Source organism: Zonotrichia albicollis, chromosome 28, assembly GCF_047830755.1.
Source record: "Zonotrichia albicollis isolate bZonAlb1 chromosome 28, bZonAlb1.hap1, whole genome shotgun sequence".
Classification (NCBI taxonomy): Eukaryota; Metazoa; Chordata; class Aves; order Passeriformes; family Passerellidae; genus Zonotrichia; species Zonotrichia albicollis.
The window spans coordinates 1,099,600-1,121,534 of NC_133846.1; the positions used below are offsets into that span (position 1 = coordinate 1,099,600).

A 21,935-nucleotide genomic window follows, 5' to 3' on the forward strand; every position below is an offset into this window, starting at 1 on the left:
TGTTTGCCATAATTTATTTCACCTGTTGTTGAGGATCTGTTCTCTGAGCTTTGCAAAGCTTTTTCTGACTTTTCCTTTTTGCAAAAGGAATGCAGGTAAATTCAAATTTCTCATGTTTATCTTCAGGAAACCTGTTCTCTGTTAAACGTTTTAACTGTTTGCATTATAGAGAACCATTCCCCTGTACTGCTTTTTCTCATTCTCCTTTATTTCAGTAATTAAAAATGGCTATTGAAATGATAATGGGTTTGCAAAACATTGACCTGCCTTCCTAGGAAGGCAACTGGGACCTGGGAGTACAGAGGCCATTGGTAAATTTTCATATTGCAACTCTGTATAACATGTTTTGATAAATTCAGGTTAAGTCAGTGACAGATCTTCTCAGTTAAAAAGTTTCTTCTCCATTGCAGCTTTAAAAATTTATCTGGATCAGTGAAACTTAATAAACCAGGCAGACAGTTCACCAGTGATTCATTCCCAAGGTTTCTGGCACAACCACTGCACAATTTGCTTTTTCCCAGCAAACACACCACACACACAGTAACACCCCCATTGGCACCTCTCCAATAAATTCTACTCACCTCTCCCAAAACAAACTCCAAGTCACTGAACTGTCTGTTTTCCCACAGCCTTCCATAGTCTTCATGGAGAGTGCATTTAGGGTAACAAGAAAACTAAAAAAATAAAACCCCACAGAAGATAGAATTAATTTCAGTGGCTATATAAACTTCAAATCTCACATCACTTGGAAGCAGAGGAGCCTGAGGTCTGATCCCCTCAGGGTCTGCAGCTTCCTCACAAGGGGCAGTGGAGGGACAGCTTCAATCTCTGCTCAATCTGAGCAGGGACAGGACCAAGGAAGGGCTGGAGCTGTGTCAGGGCAGGGTCAGGCTGGGTATCAGGAAAGGCTCTTCCCCAGAGGGTGCTGGCACTGCCCAGGCTCCCCAGGGAATGGGCACAGCCCCGAGGCTGCCAGAGCTCCAGGAGTGTTTGGGCAGCGCTGCCAGGGATGCCCAGGGTGGGATTGTTGGGGGGTCTGTGCAGGGCAGGGGTGGCACTGGATGGTCCCTGTGGGTCCTTCCAGCTCAGGACATTCCTGATTCTATGATTCTATAACCAAAAGTGCCAAGGTTACATCTGCAATCACTGGATTCTGTTACTAACTCAGCCTCAGTGTAACACATAAAGTAGAATGTCACAAACAAACCAAACACATGCAAGGGCTTCCCCCAGGGTGAGGTTAAGGACAGATAACACCGTGTAACACAGAAGAACTGTGTCTCATCACAACTTCCAGACATGAGGATCTGGAGGCTGGGAGTCTCACCTGCTCTCAGGACTTGTCTGAGGGTGCCATGCAATAAAAATAGACTTGACTGTATGTGGGATTTAATCTAGAGTATCCTGAATTTAAGTTTCAATTCCCATAGCTATGTCAGATGAGAGTGGGAGAGCTGCATGGAGATAAAACCACAACACAAAACAGTCTGCCCCAGGGCCCTGAACAGGACAGCACATGAGGAGGAACAGCCAATTTTAATGAAATAATAATTCAAATCCCATCTGCTACACTTTCCAATGATTTGTCAAAATTGTCATGATCTCTGTAGGACTTCAGAAGACACTAGAGGGCTTGACCTTACCAAAATATCTGTCCAAATAACATTTCTCAAAAGATTTTAAAGACAGACATCGACCTTTGAAAGCTGAATACGAATGCAGAGAATGCCTGCAAGAAGGACATGGACTAAATGCCATGGAACTTGTGGTGAGCTAAACCAGACACTCCACAAACAGGACTCATGTGGAACTGGTGTGGAAGTGAGTAAGTTTATCAGCAAATTACCTGGAACCTGTACATCTCTCCACTTCTGATGTTATTGTCCACTGTGCCACCAAAGATGTACATGGCATCTGAGATAACTGCTGCTGCATGGAAGAGTCTCCCACTGGGTAACTGGGGAAAGAAAACAGGGAATAAACAGAAAGAAAAGGACAAAAAAGGCAAGGTAATAAATAAAAGCCTATTCTTCTGGCAGGAAAAAGGATGTGCTATTAAAGATCAACAGTGAAAAGGGAGAATCACAGAATATCTGAATTGGAAGGAACACACAGGGATTGCCGAGTCCAACTGTTAAAGTGACTGAGGATTGAACCTGCAACCTTGGCATTGCAAGGACAAACCAATGCAGCCCAGGGTCACACACTCATACACACACACACACACACACACACACACACACACACACTCATACACACATACTCACAAACACACACACACACTCATACACACACTCACACACACACACACACTCATACACACACACACTCACAAACACACACACACACACGCAGACACACAAACACACACAGACACTCACAAACACACACTCATACACACATACTCACAAACACACACATAAACACACACACACTCACACACTCAGACACACTGACATGCACATTCACACACACCCACATGCACACTGACACACACTCACTCTCACACATGCTCATAGTTACACACACACTCAGACATGCACACACAGAAGCACACTCACACACACACACAAATACACACACACTCACAAACACACACTCATAGACACTCACAAACACACACATAAACACACACACAAACACACACACACTCACTCAGACACACTGACATGCACATTCACACACACCCACATGCACACTGACACACATTCACACACTCTCTCACACACGCTCATAGTTACACACACACTCAGACATGCACACACAGAAGCACACTCAGACACACACACTCAAACACACACACTTGCACAAACACTCACACACACACACACACTCACTTGCATCCTATGACTGACATTTGCTGTTTCCTAGCATGTCTAGAACGTATTGTCCAGTCACATTTAAGAACTGCATTCACTGCACCTTCTAACCACAGTGGTACCTACACAGCTCTATCCATCGTGGCAGCTACAAAATGCATCATTTACAAAATTAAAGCCAATGTCATTTCCCACATAAACCCCACACATACTTCTAGAAATAAGCAGATTCTGCAAATGTGAGCACTGTGTTTATTCCAAATGCTGTCAGAACTTGAAGGGTGAGTGCTCATCTACCTCAGCAGGACGGAGCCCCAGGCCTGTGAGTGCCCACCTCCCCCCCAGCTGAAGGGCTGAACCATCTGGTTGAGGCCCCAGGAATGCCCAGTGCTGAACAGGAGCCCAAGGCTGGCGCTGTGGGCAGAGCTGGCACCTCAGAGCCACAGCTCTGCTCTCCATCCTCCACCTCCACAGAAAGAAAAGCCCCCCACACTGCAGCTATTTATAGGGCTGAGGGATCACACCATCCCTGCAACAAACCCCACCTCAGAGCTGCACTTTGGGTGATTTTTGAAGAGTCACTACAAGCCAAAGCCACCATGACCCTCCTGCAGAACACAGACTGCAGCATTTTTACTCATTTCTTCTGAGGCTACACAAAGGTGTGTGAACACATCAGCATATCTCACTGAGAGCTCACAGAAAGCCTTCAAGTGGTGAGAGAAACTTCTTTTTTTTTATCCCTCTAGTTTGATCAGGCTTTTCGTCTTCCAGGCAGTAAATCTCATTAAATCTTTGCCTACAAAATAAAAAGCCCTCTGGTATAAGAAATCTTGGCTTCTTGTACATATTTATAGACACCACTCAAGTAAAGTCAAACATGAAACAAGATTATGTTTATCTGGAGAGGCAGATTTTCCAGGAAAGCATGCTGACTGGCAGTTCCATTCCCACCAACTCACCCCTCTCACCACAGTATCACACAAGAGCCTCATTTAGCCTGTTACTCACCACACTTTCCATGACTTGTTCTTCTCCTCAAACTACAGCTTTTAAGGAGACAATCCCCCAGTCAGTAACTAGGACATGGGTATTTTTCTCAGATGTACAAACCACAGGCTTGCTCACCTGAAAGGCACATTTGCCTGTGCCAGTTTAACAAACCCTCTGGATTCCTCTGGATAAACAAGATGCCTTCTGTATCCAGCATGTTTCATGGATACTTTATCAAGGAAACTGCAGAGTTAGCTCTAATAAATACTGTGATGGGTTATGGAATAACACCGATCTGTCAGTACATCCCTGCCTGGACCCAGTTCCATGCCTCTCTGAAAAGGATGAGATTACTGTCAAATACAATCTATTTTCCATGGCCTCTGCTTGTTCTTAGCAATAATCTCATTAACCAAATTAGATGTACTGATTGAAATAATCAACCACATTATAATGGGTTAAAAATACATCTGTCACCCTCATCAACTGGAGCTCCAACCTCATCCCAAAGTAACCAGTTTGCTTGCCAAGATGCATTCCCACAGAGCTAGGCAGGCTGGTGTTAGCTGTACTGTAACATCTTCCTCACAACTAACTGCAACCAAAACCAAACAAAAAGAACTGTTCTAGAGAGCTCAAATGCAGCCCACCTGCTTTAGACTTATTCAGGTAATTTTCCACTTTTTCTAAATAAATAATATTTTAGTTTTGCTTTTAATTAAAATAATTCTCAAAATTCTCTAGTATTTAATTTTTTAAGCTGCCATTGAATTTAACAACCACTTTTTCTACAATCAAAAAGCCTTACAGCTTTGAAACAACTGGTGCCAGAAAGCAAACATGAACCACCTGAATATTTAACCAAGTAAGATGCACTTGCCAGTCACATCATACTCAGCTCCAACAATCTCTATGGAATGCTGTAATGATGATTTTTCTTTTGTAATGGTTGGTACTGGCCAAGGAACCAGAGCTCTGCAGTTACTAATAACTTAAGTAATCAAACAACTTTACTTTCTAAATACACAGACCACATTTTTAAAGACAGAAATGTTAAACATGGAATGACAGCTTGGAACAGAAAAGGCCATGTCCAGTTCTCCAAACATTGTGCAGCTGAGAGTTTCAGGGTGTTTGTTTTATTGAATCAGAGCAGAATTCAGGCCAGCACAAACCCCCACGTGGAGATGGCAACGTTGCAAGTGACATTTTGGTGCCACCTGCATGGGGAACAATGCTCAGCCCTGCCAGGAGCAAGGGTTTGGCCACAGCAGCTTTGTTCCAGTGCAAGGAAGGAAAGCTGGGCCCTCAAGGAAAGATTCAGGAGGAAAGACAGGTTAACAGAGCTCAGGAGCACAAACAGCTGTTGTGCATCCCATCCTCATCCACCAATACCAGACACCCAGAACCCGCCCTTATCTTGGAATTTTCACTGGGAAATCTCCCAGGCTGCCAAATCCAGCTGCTGAATACACTCACCCCAGGCAGAATTTGTAAGAAACAGCTACAAAATACCTTCTACTTTGCTAGCCAGGATGGTCAGAAAGGATGAGAGGAAATGGCTCAAATTGCAGCAGGGAGGTTTAGGTTGGGTATTAGGAACATTTTCTCCTTAAAGGGGTTGTAAACATTGGCCCAGGCTGCTCAGGGCAGTGACAGAGTTACCATCCCTGGAAGTGTTCAAAAGGTGCATGGCACTGGGGGATATGGATTAGAGGTGAATGTGGCAGTGCTGGATGGGTGATTTGATTATCTTGAAGGTCTTTTCCAACCCTACCAGTTCTGTAATTCTATGACTCTAATGTCATTTGCTGGCACAAGTCCAGATGGTCCTGTGTGAATCCAAAGGGATTTGTCTTTCTCATTCCTGTTACATACAGGAATGCTAAAAATCACAGGCACTGCCAATCTGACTGTATTTGTCAGCTCTAGATCCTGTACTTACCTCTCCATCCATGTGATCTCCTTACTTTACTAGCAGTGCCTGACAGAAGAAATTCTGGATTCAATCCTGACACTTCCAGTGATGGGGGCTGGCACCCCTCTCTGAGCACATCACCCTGTTTCATCTGCTGGAGTGCTTTCTGTATTTAAGGTTAATGAGATTTGCATCTGAGGATCTTCACAAGCTGGAATCTTTGCTTTCAAAAGCAGAGCTCATTGGCCACCTTTGCTTCCCTTTCAGTACACCCTTCCACACTGCTGGCATGACTCAAGCCATCATTTTCAAAACAAAAACATTTCACAAATCTTTTTTCCTCTCATTTCTTGTGCTCAGACTCACACTGTAGCCTGTCCAGACTGCACAAATGGAGTTTGTCCTGTGCTGCTCATCAGGCTTCTAATCTGACTCCCAAAGCTGTGCATTAAAGTTGCCTCTCCCTGTGCCAGAGCACCAGCAATCATTCAAATAGGTGAGATTACAGCCCTGAGCATCACCTCTGGGCCTGAACACATATATTTTAAAATAAACTCAGTAATACCTGTGCAAACCCCTTCATAAACTCATTGATTTAAATTTTGATCTCACCAGGAATATATTCAGCTTAGCTTGAAGTCCTTAATAAATTAAGTTGAAGTAATGTAAAGTAAAATTAAATGGTGAAAGAAGCAAAATGAATCATTTCCACTCAGGGGTCAATAGTAGCCTGCTCTGTGCAATTTAGAACTTGCACATGCAGAGCCAAGGCTTAAATGGTTCTTGGATTACAGCTTAAGTTAAATAGCTCATGAGAAATTGCAAAGGGGAAAAAAGGAGTGGAGAAGAAAAGGCATATATGAAAGTGGAATTTCTCTCTCCTATAATAGGTTTAATTTCCATTTTTAAAGTCTTTTTCACTTTCAAGTGTTTCTTTATTTACCTCTGAGTCTGCTGTAGGTCTTTGTTTTACTGTTGCTATGCTAAATCTCAACCAAATACATCCCAAGACTTTTTTAAACCCCATTCTCTCGAGGGCACAGTGGGAGCTTGCTCTGGGGCAGAAACCCTCTCAGCCACTGCTGGGTAGGACACCTGGTTATAAGGTTTAAAAACAAAAGTGTGTAAAAGTATAGATGGGAAGCATGAGAGGCTGGACAGGAGCAGCCCTCTGCAGCTGAAGCTCCAGAAGATGATCCCTGTGTACCCAGAACATGCAGGGTCAGTCCAGAGAAAGCTCTCTGGTCCTGCTTGGAGCCCATCACTGTGACTGAACCATGAACATTGTAGCTGTGTGGTTTCCTCAACGTCTGTGCAATGACAGAGACATCCAGCAATGAAATCTTTTGCATTAGCTGCTTTTGTTTGCCCTCTTCTTCCCAATGGCTCTTCACAAATCACAGAATCTCAGACTGGCTCAGGCTGGGAGGGACCTTAAAGCTCACCTTGTTCCACTGGACAGAGACACTTTCCCTGTCCAGCCTGGCAATGGACACTGCCAGGGATGAGGATGAGGAGCTGAGGGGTTTGCTCACAGGCAAAACACAGATCACAAGCTAAGATGGTGAAGAGGGAATATCCATCAGCTATTCCCAAGTCTGAGACACCCTTCCCACATTTTGTCTTGATGAAAATACAGGCCAGATGGATCACCCCAAAGTGACAACCCGTGTTTTATGTCAAAGCTGACTGACACAGTGGAAGAGGATGAAGCAAAGCCCTTTCTCAGCTGGCAGGTTGGCAGCACACAGAGCCATGGCTCACCCAGCTCTTCTGGACAGGCAGCAGAACTGGGTAAGGGACAAAATTCAACCTCCTTGTAGTGAGATTCACTCTCCTGGCTGTGAGGAATGCATTAGCTATGCTGCTATTGCAGGCTGTGACTGCTTGTGCTGTTGCAGTGCTTATCTTCCCTCTCTGACTCCTTTCTCAGAACATTTTAATGTGCTTCAGTGCTTTTGGTGATAGAAATTTCAACATTATGGGCAATACTAGGACATTGCTAAAATCAAATCCTCTGCAGCTGTTTAAACGTTCTCCTTTCTTACTCCCAGCTCCTCAGAAGCCTTCTTACATTTACAGAATAGATTTATAACTGTGTAAATGTTCATTTTCCTCACACTTAGCTATGAATGAGCAGGTATGATGGAAGGAAATTGTTGCACTGAACTCAAAATGCAGATTTCTTTCCCAACCCAGGAACATCAATGAGCCTCTCTATCCTTCAGTATCATTAAAAGCTCAAAGCCAAAATGAAATAAGACCTAAAGCCATCAACAAACCAACCTGGTGAACCAACATAAACTAAAAGGTAAAAGAATTATCTATTTTTCTCTGAAACTGGAAGAAAACCAAGCTACAAAAGGTCCAAATGAGCTGTCACCAGTGGGAGATTGGGAGCTGTTGATACCTGAGATGTTTCCACACTGTTACACCAGGCAACAGCATCACACTCAGACAGATGGACAGACAGAGCTTTGGATTGTCTTTAGGTTCAAGGAGGTTTAAGGATTTAAAATGTTTTCCCATGCTGTGTGCAGACAATCTCTGCTTTCAGACAAAATTGGAACAGACACATGTTAGAGTGAACTTCAAGACATGCAGCTCTACAAATGAAGAGAAGCAGGCAAATGCTGAAGGATTTTACTGAGCTTTTCCATAGGCTGTTGCTCCTTTACTGGGCCTTTCCTTGGGCTGTCATTCCTTACAGATTATGGCAATGGACTCATCCAGTTTATCACTGCAGGTACCCAAGAGTAACCAAAGTGCTGTTTATAACCCAAAAGTACCTATTAATTTAAAAAATCTGGCCTAGTATGAACTTTGGGAACACAGCTAACCATGGACCAGGCAACTGCACTGCTGTCCCAATAAAGTTATACAGAAAATCTCCCTGGAAGCCACTTGTACCACATGAAAGAGGTGACTGGTACCAGTCAGCAAGGATTTACCAAGGGCAGATTTTTCCTGACTAACCTGATCACCCCCTTCAAAATGCTTCATGGGTTATAGGAGGGCACTGCATTCTCAGCAAGTCTATGCTAGATAGCAAATTGTCTGGAGCAGTTGAAATGCTGGAGGCTGATATTCCAAAGGACTTAGCCAGGCTGGAAAATGGGCTGATGGGCACCTCAGGAGGTTCTGCCAAGTGCTGTCCCCAGGAGAGTCATTCCTTGCAATGGCACAGGCTGGGGACTGGCTGTCCAGAACACAGATGTGAGGGACAGGGAGCTGCAGAGGCTCAGCAGCATCCTCTGGCAGCACAGCCAGCAGCCCTCAGCTGTTCAGCAGGCTCAGGGATGGGACTTGTCCTCCTCTACTCACCCTTTTCAATCCCCAGCTGAAGCACTCTGGGATCCCCAGTACACAGAGGCACTGACCTACACAAATCCAGAGCAGGGACACCAACATCAGGGCTGTGATCAGGGGCTGGAGCCCAGGATGCTGAGAGGAGAGAAGGCAAAGGAGGCACCTTCCTGCAGGGAACTCAGAGCTGCTCCTCTGAGCTGCCCAGAGGGAAGAGAGGAGCCAGCAGACCCAAATCAGCACAGGAAGGTCTTTCTTAGTGTGAGACGAAAATGTCTTTGATCATGAGAGTGGACAAGCACTGGATGGAAGCCAGGAGAGGCTGCTGGATCTCTAACCCAGGAGATACACTGGAATGGGATGGGATGGGATGGGATGGACTGGGATGGGATGGGATGGACTGGGATGGGATGGGATGGGATGGGATGGGATGGGATGGGATGGAATGGGATGGGATGGGATGGGATGGGATGGGATGGGATGGACTGGGATGGGATGGGATGGGATGGGATGGGATGGGATGGGATGGACTGGGATGGGATGGGATGGGATGGGATGGGATGGGATGGGATGGGATGGGATGGGATGGGATGGGATGGGATGGGATGGACTGGGATGGGATGGAATGGACTGGGATGGGATGGGATGGACTGGGATGGGATGGGATGGAATGGAATGGAATGGAATGGAATGGAATGGAATGGAATGGAATGGAATGGAATGGAATGGAATGGAATGGAATGGGATGGACAATGCCCTGAGCAGCCTGCCTCAACCAGACCTGGATTCAAAACCTCGGAAGTCCTTCCAATCCACTTGCTTTTGTGATTCTAAGACTTCATCCTGTAGTTTAACATGTTGCAGGGCTGGGAGCTCAGCTGTGCTCTTGTTACAACAGAAATTTAATTTACATCCAAGATGGAAACTTAGCTTTTACTTTTCCTCTTTGGTGGTACAGACAAGAAAACAGGGAATAAAAGCTCCATCCCAAACACACAGAATGAACCTCTTCAAAGGCTATTTCCATTCCTTTGCCCCACATAGTGTCAACAATGCTTATTCTGTTTCTGAGAGAAAAAAAATTCCAGCCTGTTCTTAGAGATTTCTTCTGGTAGACTACTCAAGACATCTTATGAAATCTTCAACACTACACTAATGCCAGAAAGCAAAAAATATTTTGTCTGCAGTTTATTTATTGAGATTGCCATAACTACATGGTCAACATAAATGGATCTATTGCAGCTTAAGAATGATGAAAAGCAGAGGATCACCTCTGTAAGCACCACTTCCTAATATGGAGCCATTAATACAGAAAGAGACTGTCAGGGATTGAAGAAAGAAGGTAGAAAGAAACCTACACCTTAGCAAAAGCACAGAATCACAGGAGGGTTTGGGTGGGAAGGGACCTTAAAGCTCATCTTGTTCCAATCCCTGCATGGCAGGGACACCTTCCACCATCCCAGGCTGCTCCCAGCCCTGTCCAGCCTGGCCTTGGACACTTTCAGGGATCCAGGGGCAGCCACAGCTGCTCTGGGCACCTGTGCCACCCCACAGCCAAAAATTCCTTCCCAGCATCCCATCTAACCCTGCCTTCTGGCAGTGGGAAACCATTCCCTCCTTGTCCTGTCCCTCCAGGCCTTTGTCCCCATTCCCTCTCCAGCTCTCCTGGAGCTCCCTTAGGCACTGGAAGGGGCTCTGAGTTTTTCCCAGAGCCTTCTCTTCTCCAGGTGAGCACCCCCAGCTCTCCCAGAGGGGCTCCAGGCCTGGAGCAGCTCCGTAGCCTCCTCTGGGCTCTCTCCAGCAGCTCCAGCTCCTTCCTGTGCTGGGCCCCAGGGCTGGGGCAGCTCTGCAGGTGGGGCCTCACCTGAGCAGGGCCCAGGGGCAGAATCCCCCCTGCCCTGCTGCCCCCTGGGGATCAGCCCAGCACAGGGGGGTCTGGGTTAAATCACCATACACAGAAAAAAAGTCATAATAACAAAAGCTTGTAGCATTATCAGCTGTGGTTATGATAAGTGACAGGGGATGCAACAGAGACATCCTTTGCAATTGTGCTCTACACTGAGGATGAGCTTTTTCCATTTGGCATTCACTGAAGAGCACAGAATGGAAACAGGAAGGTAAATCCATTAACAATGACATCCAAACACGTGGCAGCATAACCACAAAGGTCAGGGTATGAGGCTGCTCTGTAATTTATTTACAGCTGTAATAATAGTAAATGTTATTTCCTTTCAAATTGTTTTAGTATATATCAGTTGCAAATTTAAAGAGCAATGTTAATGTATAATTCATCAGAGGGGATGAGGCAGTTTGAAGAACAAGGCAAACTCCAGCCAAATCCAAGGAACACATCACAAAACATCATATATTGAAATCTGACAAGAGCTGACAGAAATCCAGTGACCAACCATTTGCTTCTCTTGGCATGTGGCATGCATTCAAAAATCCAATAACCACAATAGCACTTTTGGGATCTTAATTTGACTTCCTGAATACACCAACCTACCAAATTTCTGTGAAGAGGTACTGAAATTGAGATTGTTTTGAGGAAAACATTCCTTTTAAAAATATCAAATCCTGGTTTAAGTGTAATGAAGACTTTACAAAAAAAAAACCCAGATAAAATGTTCCAGTAAATAATTACTGTCATTCTTTACAATTTGTAAACATTTGTTTTCCTTTCTTTTTCAGTCTGGATATTTCTAGTTTCAACTTGAAGTGGCTGGATCTTGTTTTATCTTTCACTGATAGATTAAAAACCCTCTGTTCCCCAGGTAAGCCAGGGAAGATTTAATTTCCTACACCTGAAAGAGACTTCAATTCATAGTTGGTCACACTGGGCTTCCCATCTTCAATCACTCTTCTCTGAACATCCTCCCTGTTTGCAAACACAGCATGGGGAGATATTGTACTGGATATACACACAAGGATCATGTATTTATGTTACTGAATGGCACTACACTGTGTGTAGAATGAAGAATATCACAGCACTTGCAGCCATTTCAGACCACCAGGAGCTCTCTCAGCTCCCCACAAGAACTGGGAATTGCAGTGATTGTTTCCAGGGATGCTGTAAGGGAAACCATGGAGCCCAGACCACACACTCTGTTCATAAATGTATCCTACAGCCAAACTGAAACTTGGACTGTTGGCACCCACCTTAAGAAGAAATCAAAATCCCTGAGTGGACTGTTTCTGTAATCAGTAATTGGCAAAATTCTGGACAATTAGTAAATATTGGAGGAAAGCTGTCATTTTTTGCTGTCTTTCAAGGTTGGTGGCATAAGTTTGTTCAGAGTAACTGCTCCTCAATCAAAAAGCATATTTCAACTCCTTCCGTTACTCAATTTTATACCACCTTAATGCAGGTCACATTAAATCTGTCTTGTTACAATTCCTCACCAGTGAGTGAGTTACAGAAATATTCCTCCTGCCCATCATCCACATCATTTGCATTTTGCTTTCTCTGGCAGAATACTGTAAAAGGATGTAATAATGAACACCCCTCAGAAAGGATATGAACACAGAACTGACAAACAGAAGTGGAGCTGTACAATAGTGTTAGCTACAGGTACTCTGATGTGCAGGTTCTTATAAACACAAACATTTCCAAGATGTCTCTCTCCAGTTCACTGAGCACAGACCTGCAAAGGGCACTGGTATGAAGCCCCTACATTTTTAAAAAAGGTTTTTAAAAAAGGATGCAAGTCTGAGCACTGCACATTATTTATAAACACCAAAAGTATCAGTCTTCCCTCTGGATTGTGAAATGCTGAGTTTTATCTCTCCCAGCAGAACATGATACCTTGATAAGCACCGTGCCCATGTGTGAGGCAGATCCTGTTGGGGGCTGACTGCAGGAACGGGGGGCACTGTGCACACAGGAACGTGTTTCTCTTGCCTGAAGGTACCTCAAGGGGTGTAACTAATCCCTGCACAGGGGACTGGGGCAGACTCATCCCCAGGAGGATGACTCAGTAAATCCTTTTAATCTTCCTCAGCTGCCCACAAAGCACGTCACTGTAATCTGTCTGAAAAACCTCCAAAACTGAGCCTCCAAGTAAGCCCAAGGAGGTTACCAGCACATTAACCTCCCTTTTGCCTTATTAAAAGAAAAATTAAGAGCTTTGAAAATTGGAGATTTTTATTGCTCTTGGCTTTGAAAGCCCTAAGTGTGAGACTGAAATGTTTCCCAGAACAAGTTTTAGAGATTTCCCTCATAACTTCAGGAGAGATGGATGACTCGCCAGTCCCCGCAGCCACAGGGAGATGGTGGAACTGTGAGGAGGGAGAATTTGAGAATTTTCTTCTTCCTGACATAACACCCTGCCTCTATGAGCAGTGGCTGCTCCAAACACCCCCTTGGATTCTGTGGGCTGTGCTCCCTGCCAGACGCAGAGCTCCTGTCATTCCCTGCAGAACACTCCTCTCTGCAGCACAAGCCATGACTGCCACGTGCACATGTGTTTGTCACCTGTGCAGCACAGGGCACTTTTACTGCCTGCTGATTTTTATGCTGCTCCAACCTTCTTCAGAAAGTAAAAGATATTTTGAGTTTAATAGAAAGACTCGAGGAAACAAAAAAATCTATTTCTTGTTTTTGACATCCTTCAGTAGCCCTGTAGAAAGAAAATCCAGCATGCCAGGAAGCCTTGGCAGTGTATGCAGGCAGGCAAGGACTCAGACAAGACATTCCTGTGGCTGCCTTAGAAAAGGAGAACCTGCAGGTGTGAAGATCATCTCAGCAAGGATGGGGAGCAGCTCTGTGTGCTCTGTACAATGTGTATGTACATGTATTATATATAGCTTTGAGGAGTTACAGACTGCAATTGTGTAGCTCAGCAATGATGTCCTGTTATTCACTCTGGAGACATCCTAAAGCATAAAATGGCAGCTCCTGGTTTATTTTTGAAGTACTGACCTGTTCCATCTCAGTTTGCCCTCTTCTCAAAAAGCCATTTCACATCCTCCCTCCCACAGTGAGGCACTACCAGGAATTCTGGCACTCTGGGCACAGAACTCCAACAGGTCCATTGCCAGATCTATTCCCAGGTTTGTTCTCCCTGTTTACTCAAAATGCAGAAATGCCAGACTGTCTCAGGGCTCCTGCAGCACCTGACACACAATTGCTGTCTGTAGTCAGGAAGTGTCTCTAGGATCTTCCTAGTACTCACTCCACTTTGCTGCAATTGATGCCCAAACTGTGCCCCCTTTTCCAGAAAGCAACCCCGAGATTCTTCAGCCTTGTGTGACTTGTCACCTTCTGTGCCAGCCATAACAGGATAGCAGAGGACACACAAGTTCCACCCAACATCTACTCCTGCTACTGGCACAAATAGGGCTGAAAAGTCCAAATCACTCCATGATCACCCTGAGAAGCTCCTCAGGGCAGCCTAAGTCCAGAGAACAAGACTGGAATGGCAGTAATGACTCTCCTTCACCATAAGCAATCTCTTCTGTAATCTCTTTTGCCAAGCACTGTAACAATCACCACTGAATTTATAGCTTAATCAGCACCAAACCTTATTGTGGACTCCAGAAGCTTTACTCATTCCATGCTAAACATCCAAAAGAAGAAAGAATTAAGGATATGCATCACATGACCACAAGTAAGAAAGTAACCTCACCACAGTGTGGTCAAGCAATGTTGTAATGCAGCATTGCTAAGATCATACCAAATAATACAGAGCAAGCAGAGGGTAAATCCTGCTATCCATCAAGTGGAGAGGAAAAAACCCAGCTCTAAAAGTCAAGGTAGGTCATTCTGCTGCACAATAACAGAGGTCACTGTCACTTCACACACAGCAGAAACCTTCAAGTGCTGAGACAGCATTGCACTTATTGACTTCTACTTTGTTTCAAATTAACATGAGTAATTTTATTCACAGAGATGGATAAAAAAGGAAAATCCAAGTTCAGAGTGTCCAGGGAACAGGATGGTATTAGAGATTCATTGCTACCTTTAGAAGTCTTTGCCAAAAGCTTATGGAAACTTTAGGAAAATTATACTGAGAAATTACCTAGTTATGACTCCAGAAGACACAAAACAATTTAAAACTCACTTGAAACACCAAAAGTCTGCAGTTAATCAGTCTTTCAGGAAAATTTACTATCATGTCTTTCAACAGCACCAGTTTCAACTCCCATTTCTACCAAATCAGTTTCTAGATACTCTACCAGAGAAAGAAACTACAAAATACAACACAAGCAACTAACCTGGGATTACAGACAGACGAAGAAAAGAGCTTTGAAATCTGAAATGAAATTTAGCAGGGGATAACTCAGGGAATAATGCTGGTTTACAACACTGCCAGGAGCAGTTCTGCCCCTGGAAGCAATAAGCAACTGTGTCCCAAAGAACCAAGGCCTGCTGAAGCCTCACATGTCAAACGGTAACAGTGGCAGGAGCAGAACAGGTTCTACAGTCCTGAAGGCAACTGTGGCTTTAAAAAGTTGAGGAAGCAGCTTTATTAATTTCATGTGACAATAAATCAGCTTTGTAAAGCATTAAATAGGCTGCTGTGAAATCCTTTGCTCAAATAACAGTTCCCAAGGAGGCCCAAGTGCACGGTTAATTTTGAGCTCTGTGTGTGGGGGATTCTCCAGCCCATCCAGTGCTGAGTCTGCAAACACAAACCCACCAAACCCCACCAGGCTCTGGGGCTGAGCCCTTCACACCTGGGCAGGCTCAGTCAGTGACTCTGCACCTGATCCCAAGGCCTGCAACACTCAGGGTCTGAGGTGTAACCCAGGCTGGGCAGCTGTGTGCAGAGCACACACACAGACACACACACAGACACAGACACACACACACAGACACACAGACACACACCCACACACACAGACACAGACACACACACAGACACAGAGACACACACACACACAGACACACACACACCCACACACACATCCACACAGAGACACACAGACACACACAGACACACACACAGACACACACACACAGACACACACACAGACACACACACACAGACACACACACACACACAGACACATACACAGACACACCCACACCCACCCACACACACAGACACACACAACAGACACACACACGCAGTGCTCACACACACCCCCCCACACACACAGACACTCACACACAGACACACACACACACACACACAGACACACAGACACTCACACACAGACACACAGACACACACACACACACACACAGACACACACACACAGACACACACACAGACACACACACACACACACACAGACACACACACAGACACACACACACAGACACACACACAGACACACACACACACCCACACAGACACACACAGACAGACACACACACACAGACACAGCATCTCCTCCTGCAGAGCAGCTCATACCCTACACCCACTGTGACCTCAGCTGCAGTGCCTTCACATGGCTTAAGGTAAAATCTATTCACATTAATAAACACAATGAGTGCTGCTGTTCCAAAGCCAGGAATTACACACACTGGTATGGGCGTCAGGGAACAACTGCTTGTGCATCCTGGGATGAAGTGATCCTCACTTACATGACCTGAAATATGTACTGAAACCAGGTGAGCCCTTGGCACTTCCACCTGGAATACAAGCTGATCCCAGACAGGATCTGTGAGTGTGCTTTGAGAAAAAAACAGACATTTCATCACACAACCACTGCCTTGCATGAGTACAAGTAGCAAAAGAAATAGATTGAAAATGTTCATCTTTCTTTTTTTTAAATATTGTCTCATTTGTACTGTTTCCTTGGCGCTTGGTGGCCCACAGCCTTTTGATGTCCATGTAAAAACAGACATTTTTAAATTTGTATCTCTTATTAATGAAAGTATGTTAAAACAGCCCTTTCTGAGCCTCCATATTACTATTTGCCAGCCACACCTCTATGTATAATCAGAATTTATAAGATTTTATGCACATGGACATTACAGTGTCCTTCAAATCAAACCTTGTCTAGTTTTGAATTCTGCTTCAAGAGGATCACACAGCCAACCAAAGAACCACTGGTACACACTGAATTAATTGTCCAGCTTTTGACTGAACAAATGATTGAAACACATATCAAAGTGTTTCATGGTATTTCTTTAAAATGTGTTAGGAGAAGTTTTAGATGTGTCAACACCGACTAATTTTTAAGGACTGCTACCCACAATATTTGAGCTGATTAACCATCAGTGGGAAGGAGTCGTAACTATTCAGCTAAAACCCAACGCTCTTGTCAAAAAGCGTCCATGGCAAAGATGAGTCAACAAAGAAGGAGCACAAAGGAAAAACCACAAGCTGAAGGTTTTACCTCACTGTCTGGGCTGGGCTGGATGACCTCCCAGGTCTGGGAATCCACATCATAGCAGTGCAGCTCGTTGGGCAGGGTGTTGTCGGCAGCGCCGCCGAACACGTAGAGGTGCCGGTCGAAGGCCACCATGGTGTGCCCGTAGCGGCGCTGGGGCGGGGGCGGCGAGCCCCGCAGCAGGTGCTCCGTGGGGATGCGGGTCCAGCTGCCACAGCAAACGCCAAACACAGGCTTTGTAAAAAGATTTTACATTTTCTAACTCTGTGCTTTGTTGATGGGGAAGATGAAATAGGAAAGTCTTTTATAAATATGATTGTCTAGCAAAAGATTTTGAGAATATGGAAACTATAAGTGAGATTGAAACGAAGGCAAGCTTTGAGATGCCTCAGTTATTGAACAACTGGAAAACAATGGTGTGGCCAGCTGAAGGTGATCCCCTATTGATGGAACAACACCCTCTGCTTGCAGACAGGCCCAAGGGTCAGAGCAGACCCTGCCAGCTTGGCAGAAGGGGCCCAAAGAGGAGTTTTTAGGGTTTAAAATGTAACACAGTGTGGTAATGTCATGATTCTTATAGGCTGTATGTAAATGCATACAGCCCAGTACTGTTGGATCTCAGGATCTCAGTCCTGAGGTGCTGAGCCATCAAGACCACCTTGGGGGTCTCGGGAGTCCTGGAATGTTGCCAGAAGTGTCTGGTAGCTGGACTTTAACCCTACACAGGAGACGACAAGGATGAGGGCTTCACCAGGTTGAATGGTGAAGGGATTAGTTAATTAGAGGGTGAGACACAGGGTTTAGGATTTATGTACAGGGGGGTTTAGAGGAGTAAGATGGAGGAATTGGGGTGTGTCCTGTCCTTCTTCTTCTTCTTCTTCTTCTCCTCCATCTTCTTTGGTGATGGTGGCACTTTCGGATTGGTTATTACTGAAAGTGCACCGAGTTATACGAATAAATGGTATTGGGGAAAAATGATAAATATTGTACACGTAACAATGGGTATAAAGATACGTGGCTGCCCCGGAGGGCAGACAGTGTGCCCATGGCTGACTGCTGAGCAGAGCTCTGTTCGGCTGAAAGAACATCTTTTAGATAAACAATTAATAAACATAAAAACCGAAAGAAGAACTGAAGCCTCTTCTCGTCCTTTGATACGCGGGCTGCCCCAAGGCCACCCCGGGCCTTTCCAGGCCCCTCAAACAGCCGAGATAAACCGGACTCAGTACAAGATCTGTATCTCGTGCTATGTCCAGTCGGCTGTCTGTCTCTGTCCAGACACGCCTAGGACGGCTCTGGGACAGCCCACACTTCAAAGGACGAGTCTGGACTCTTCAGATTTTCAGTCTTCAGATTGTTTTTTATCTACAGAATTTTCTTTCTGCCCAACAGAGGTCTGACCAGCAAGGCAGCCAAGGGCACTCTGCCCTCCTACTGGGCATTCGTCTCTTTTTATACTAAAAACTACACACATCATATTTACCTTTATTTCCCAATGCCTTTCACCCATATTAGCAAGTGCACCTTCACCATGGACCAATCCCAAAGTGCCAACGTCACCACAGAAAATGGATGACAAGAAGAAGAAAGAAGGACAAGACACGCCCTGATCCCTCCATCTTGTCTCCATAACCCCCCTGTACCAAACCCCTAAAATCTATATTTCACCCTGTAAATTCATCATTCTTGCACCATTCATTCCCAAGTGACTCTCATGGCCTCAAACAGGTGGCACATCCCTAGAGGGATCAAAGCCAAGCCACCAGGTGCTCCTGGCAACATTCCAGGATTTCCGAGCCCAAGGGTTCTCTCGGTAACTCTGGACACCCAGAGTGATGCGCTGAGTTCCCACAGTACGAGATTGGTCAGTGAGAATTAGAATATTCAGCACAGATGAAGATTGATTGTATTGTAATGGGAACCTCGCTCTCTTACCCTTCTACGCCCTTATGCTTTTACTCCTTACCCTTTTACCCTCTCTGCCCCTCTCTTCTCTCAGTCCTGCTCCAGCTGTGGCTGGCAGCTCCCAGCAGGGCCCTGCACCCAGGCCCTTTGCAATAAACCACAAGTTCCAGCCCTGGCTGCAGAGATCTCTCCTCTCCGTCCGTCCCCACCATCCCACCCCCTCACTCCCACACTTCATCCCCAGGACACACAGTGCTCTCCCTCAGTGCCCTCAAGTATTACATTGCACAACTCAGGCAGTCAAGGATTATGAGGATTTTGCACGACTTAACTGTCTACACTTACATCTTTTCCTTGAATTCAAACTGGAAGAGATTATTGGTAATCTTTGCTCCACTCTGGCCAGAGAAAACAAACATCTTGTCTTTGCAAACCGCCACGGGAAAATTACAGCAGGAAGGAGGAATTTCACCGCTTTGTTCAATCTGAAAGGAAATGAAGTTCAGAATGAGAAATGTATTGTTACAATGCACATGTCCAGATGCTGAGGATGCTGCAGGCCATGGGGCACAGGTGCAGCCAGGGTGAGCACATGGCCTGGGCACTGCAAATCTGGTAATCAACAGGTAATCAACTCCTGCTGTGCTTACAGGTCTGATTTTCCCTGGATAAAAAGATTGGGAGGCCATGTTTTGAAAGCTCCCAGTACTGCAAGGATCAGGACTTTGGTGAGCTGGCCAGCAAAGCTCCCAGTCTGTGTCAGTGCTCTGAGTGGGAATGCAGTGCTCAGAGTGGGAATGCAGTCCCAGCACAGCAAATCCCCCATGGGAAGTCCAAGTCCAGTTCACAGATTCACAAGCAAAAAATCACCCTTTCATACACACTTGGTTTTCCAAATACCCAAACCAAATAAAATCTGAACTGCTTCTTTTCACTGTGGATCAAAAACACATTCTGGAGAAAGAGCAGTGCAGTCTAGCATGGGAAATTTTAAATAATTATGCAATAAGCCAAAAAAGAGAATTTTATGTGTTAGTTGAAATTAAAGCTTCTTACCTCTTCCCAGCAGGTCAGCTCTCTGTCCTGCAGGCCTATTGTCCACATGTCATTTAATCTGTGCCATAACACAAAAAACGCTTGATTTGAAACAATTCATTTTTTGTAACAGTGTTAAAAGGGCAGAAATCCTATTTCATCAACATTCCTCCTGCACAGGAAGAGACTCCTACTTCCACTGATAGAAAAACAATTATTAGAATCCCTTTGTCCTATACCTAAATCTTACAGCCCCACCCCAGCTTGCTTCAGCATCTTTCTAGTTACAAGTAAGTACCCTGCAGTTAACAGCTACAGTCTGGAGCTTAAGGATTTGAGCTATCTAATCTTCAGGATTTTTACAAAATACCCCTTTTTACCCTGCTCCTTCTGCTCATCCCTGTTAACTACTGAGACTGACCACAACAATTATTTACATGGCTGAATCCTTCCTTAAATACAGAAAGGAGGATGAAGCAGGTAACCTGACACATCTCTGACTGTGCTGTTCCCAGAACGAGTTACTCACAGTAAATACAGATGTTTCCTTTGTTCAAATCTGCCTGGAGGCTCGAGTTCCATAAAAAGACTTTTTTTTAAAGTGATTTGACATATTTAACATAAATCAGACAGCTCCTCTCACCCCTCCTTCCTTACAGCAACCTAAGGCCTGGGGGGACTCCCTAAGCTGGCACTGAACAATCCCACAGTCGTGCATCTTATACCAATTCCTCCTCCAGAGATAACAAAGACATCCCATCTGAATTCTGGTTATCAGCAGTGCTCCCAGAGACTTTGTGGAGCTGCACACAAAGCTTCAGCTGTTTCTGAAGATTCTTCTCAAAAGAGGAGGCAACCCAGCTCCTCATTTGTGAAAATCTCTGTGCTCTCTCATGATGCAAATATTGTATATCAAAATAAATTACTCCTCAAGTTCATCATGACAGAAAAAAATGGCATGTCCAGAACTGACTGTTCCCTGACAGACCAACAGCAAATGCAAGGAGCCACCGTGAGACAAAGCACCAGGCTCTCTATAACATCTCACCATCACTCCTTTACAGTCTTTCCCCACACGAAATCCCATCTCCCTTCAACCTAAATATTACATATTTCCAGAGATTTCTGAGAAAAAACTGACACATTGCTCTTAGTTGTGTCAGATGATTTCATAGCAAATCCAGGCTTTGCTCTCTAAGTATTCAGCAACATCAGCTGGCCTGTGCTGGGGATCTTTCAAGAAATGTGCATTTGCCAAATTCCAAAGATGATTTTGCAGCCTTACAACCAAGCATGCTGTCAAATCACACATCCACAGCCACTCTGAGTAACCAGATCTTTAGGCTTTAAGTACACACTTATGTGAGCATGAACCAGTGAACTGCAAAAGTGCAATGCTCAACAACAGACTGGGTTTGCAAAGCTGCAGTTGAGTGTTTAAACCTCTTGGAACATGGAAATGTCTCTACAAAGGTGGAAACTGATGGGCTGGGATTTCCCAAAAGCAGTCAAGGAGAGGGTGACAGTGCCCCATACCGTGCATTGCCATCATATCCAGCAAAGATCCACAGCTTGTCACTGTACACTGTTGCACCATGAGCTGACCTGGCCACTGGCAACCTGCAAGGAAGAAAATGCACATAACAATCTGCAGAAGGATCTAAGAGCTAAAA

At 45.0% G+C, this 21,935-nt stretch overlaps 1 protein-coding gene across 1 annotated transcript in view; it reads right to left on the bottom strand.

The window, feature by feature from the left end:
• Nucleotides 1-21,935, bottom strand: part of LZTR1 (leucine zipper like post translational regulator 1) — a 38,088-nt gene that overhangs the window by 12,689 nt on the left and 3,464 nt on the right. Inside the window, exons 6-11 of the mRNA XM_074528339.1 lie at nt 21,799-21,882; nt 20,284-20,341; nt 19,573-19,712; nt 17,329-17,530; nt 1,847-1,957; nt 582-674 (exon numbers count right to left, since the gene is read on the bottom strand). Coding sequence (XP_074384440.1) covers nt 582-674; nt 1,847-1,957; nt 17,329-17,530; nt 19,573-19,712; nt 20,284-20,341; nt 21,799-21,882 — 688 coding nt within the window. The remainder of the gene's footprint in view (nt 1-581; nt 675-1,846; nt 1,958-17,328; nt 17,531-19,572; nt 19,713-20,283; nt 20,342-21,798; nt 21,883-21,935) is intronic.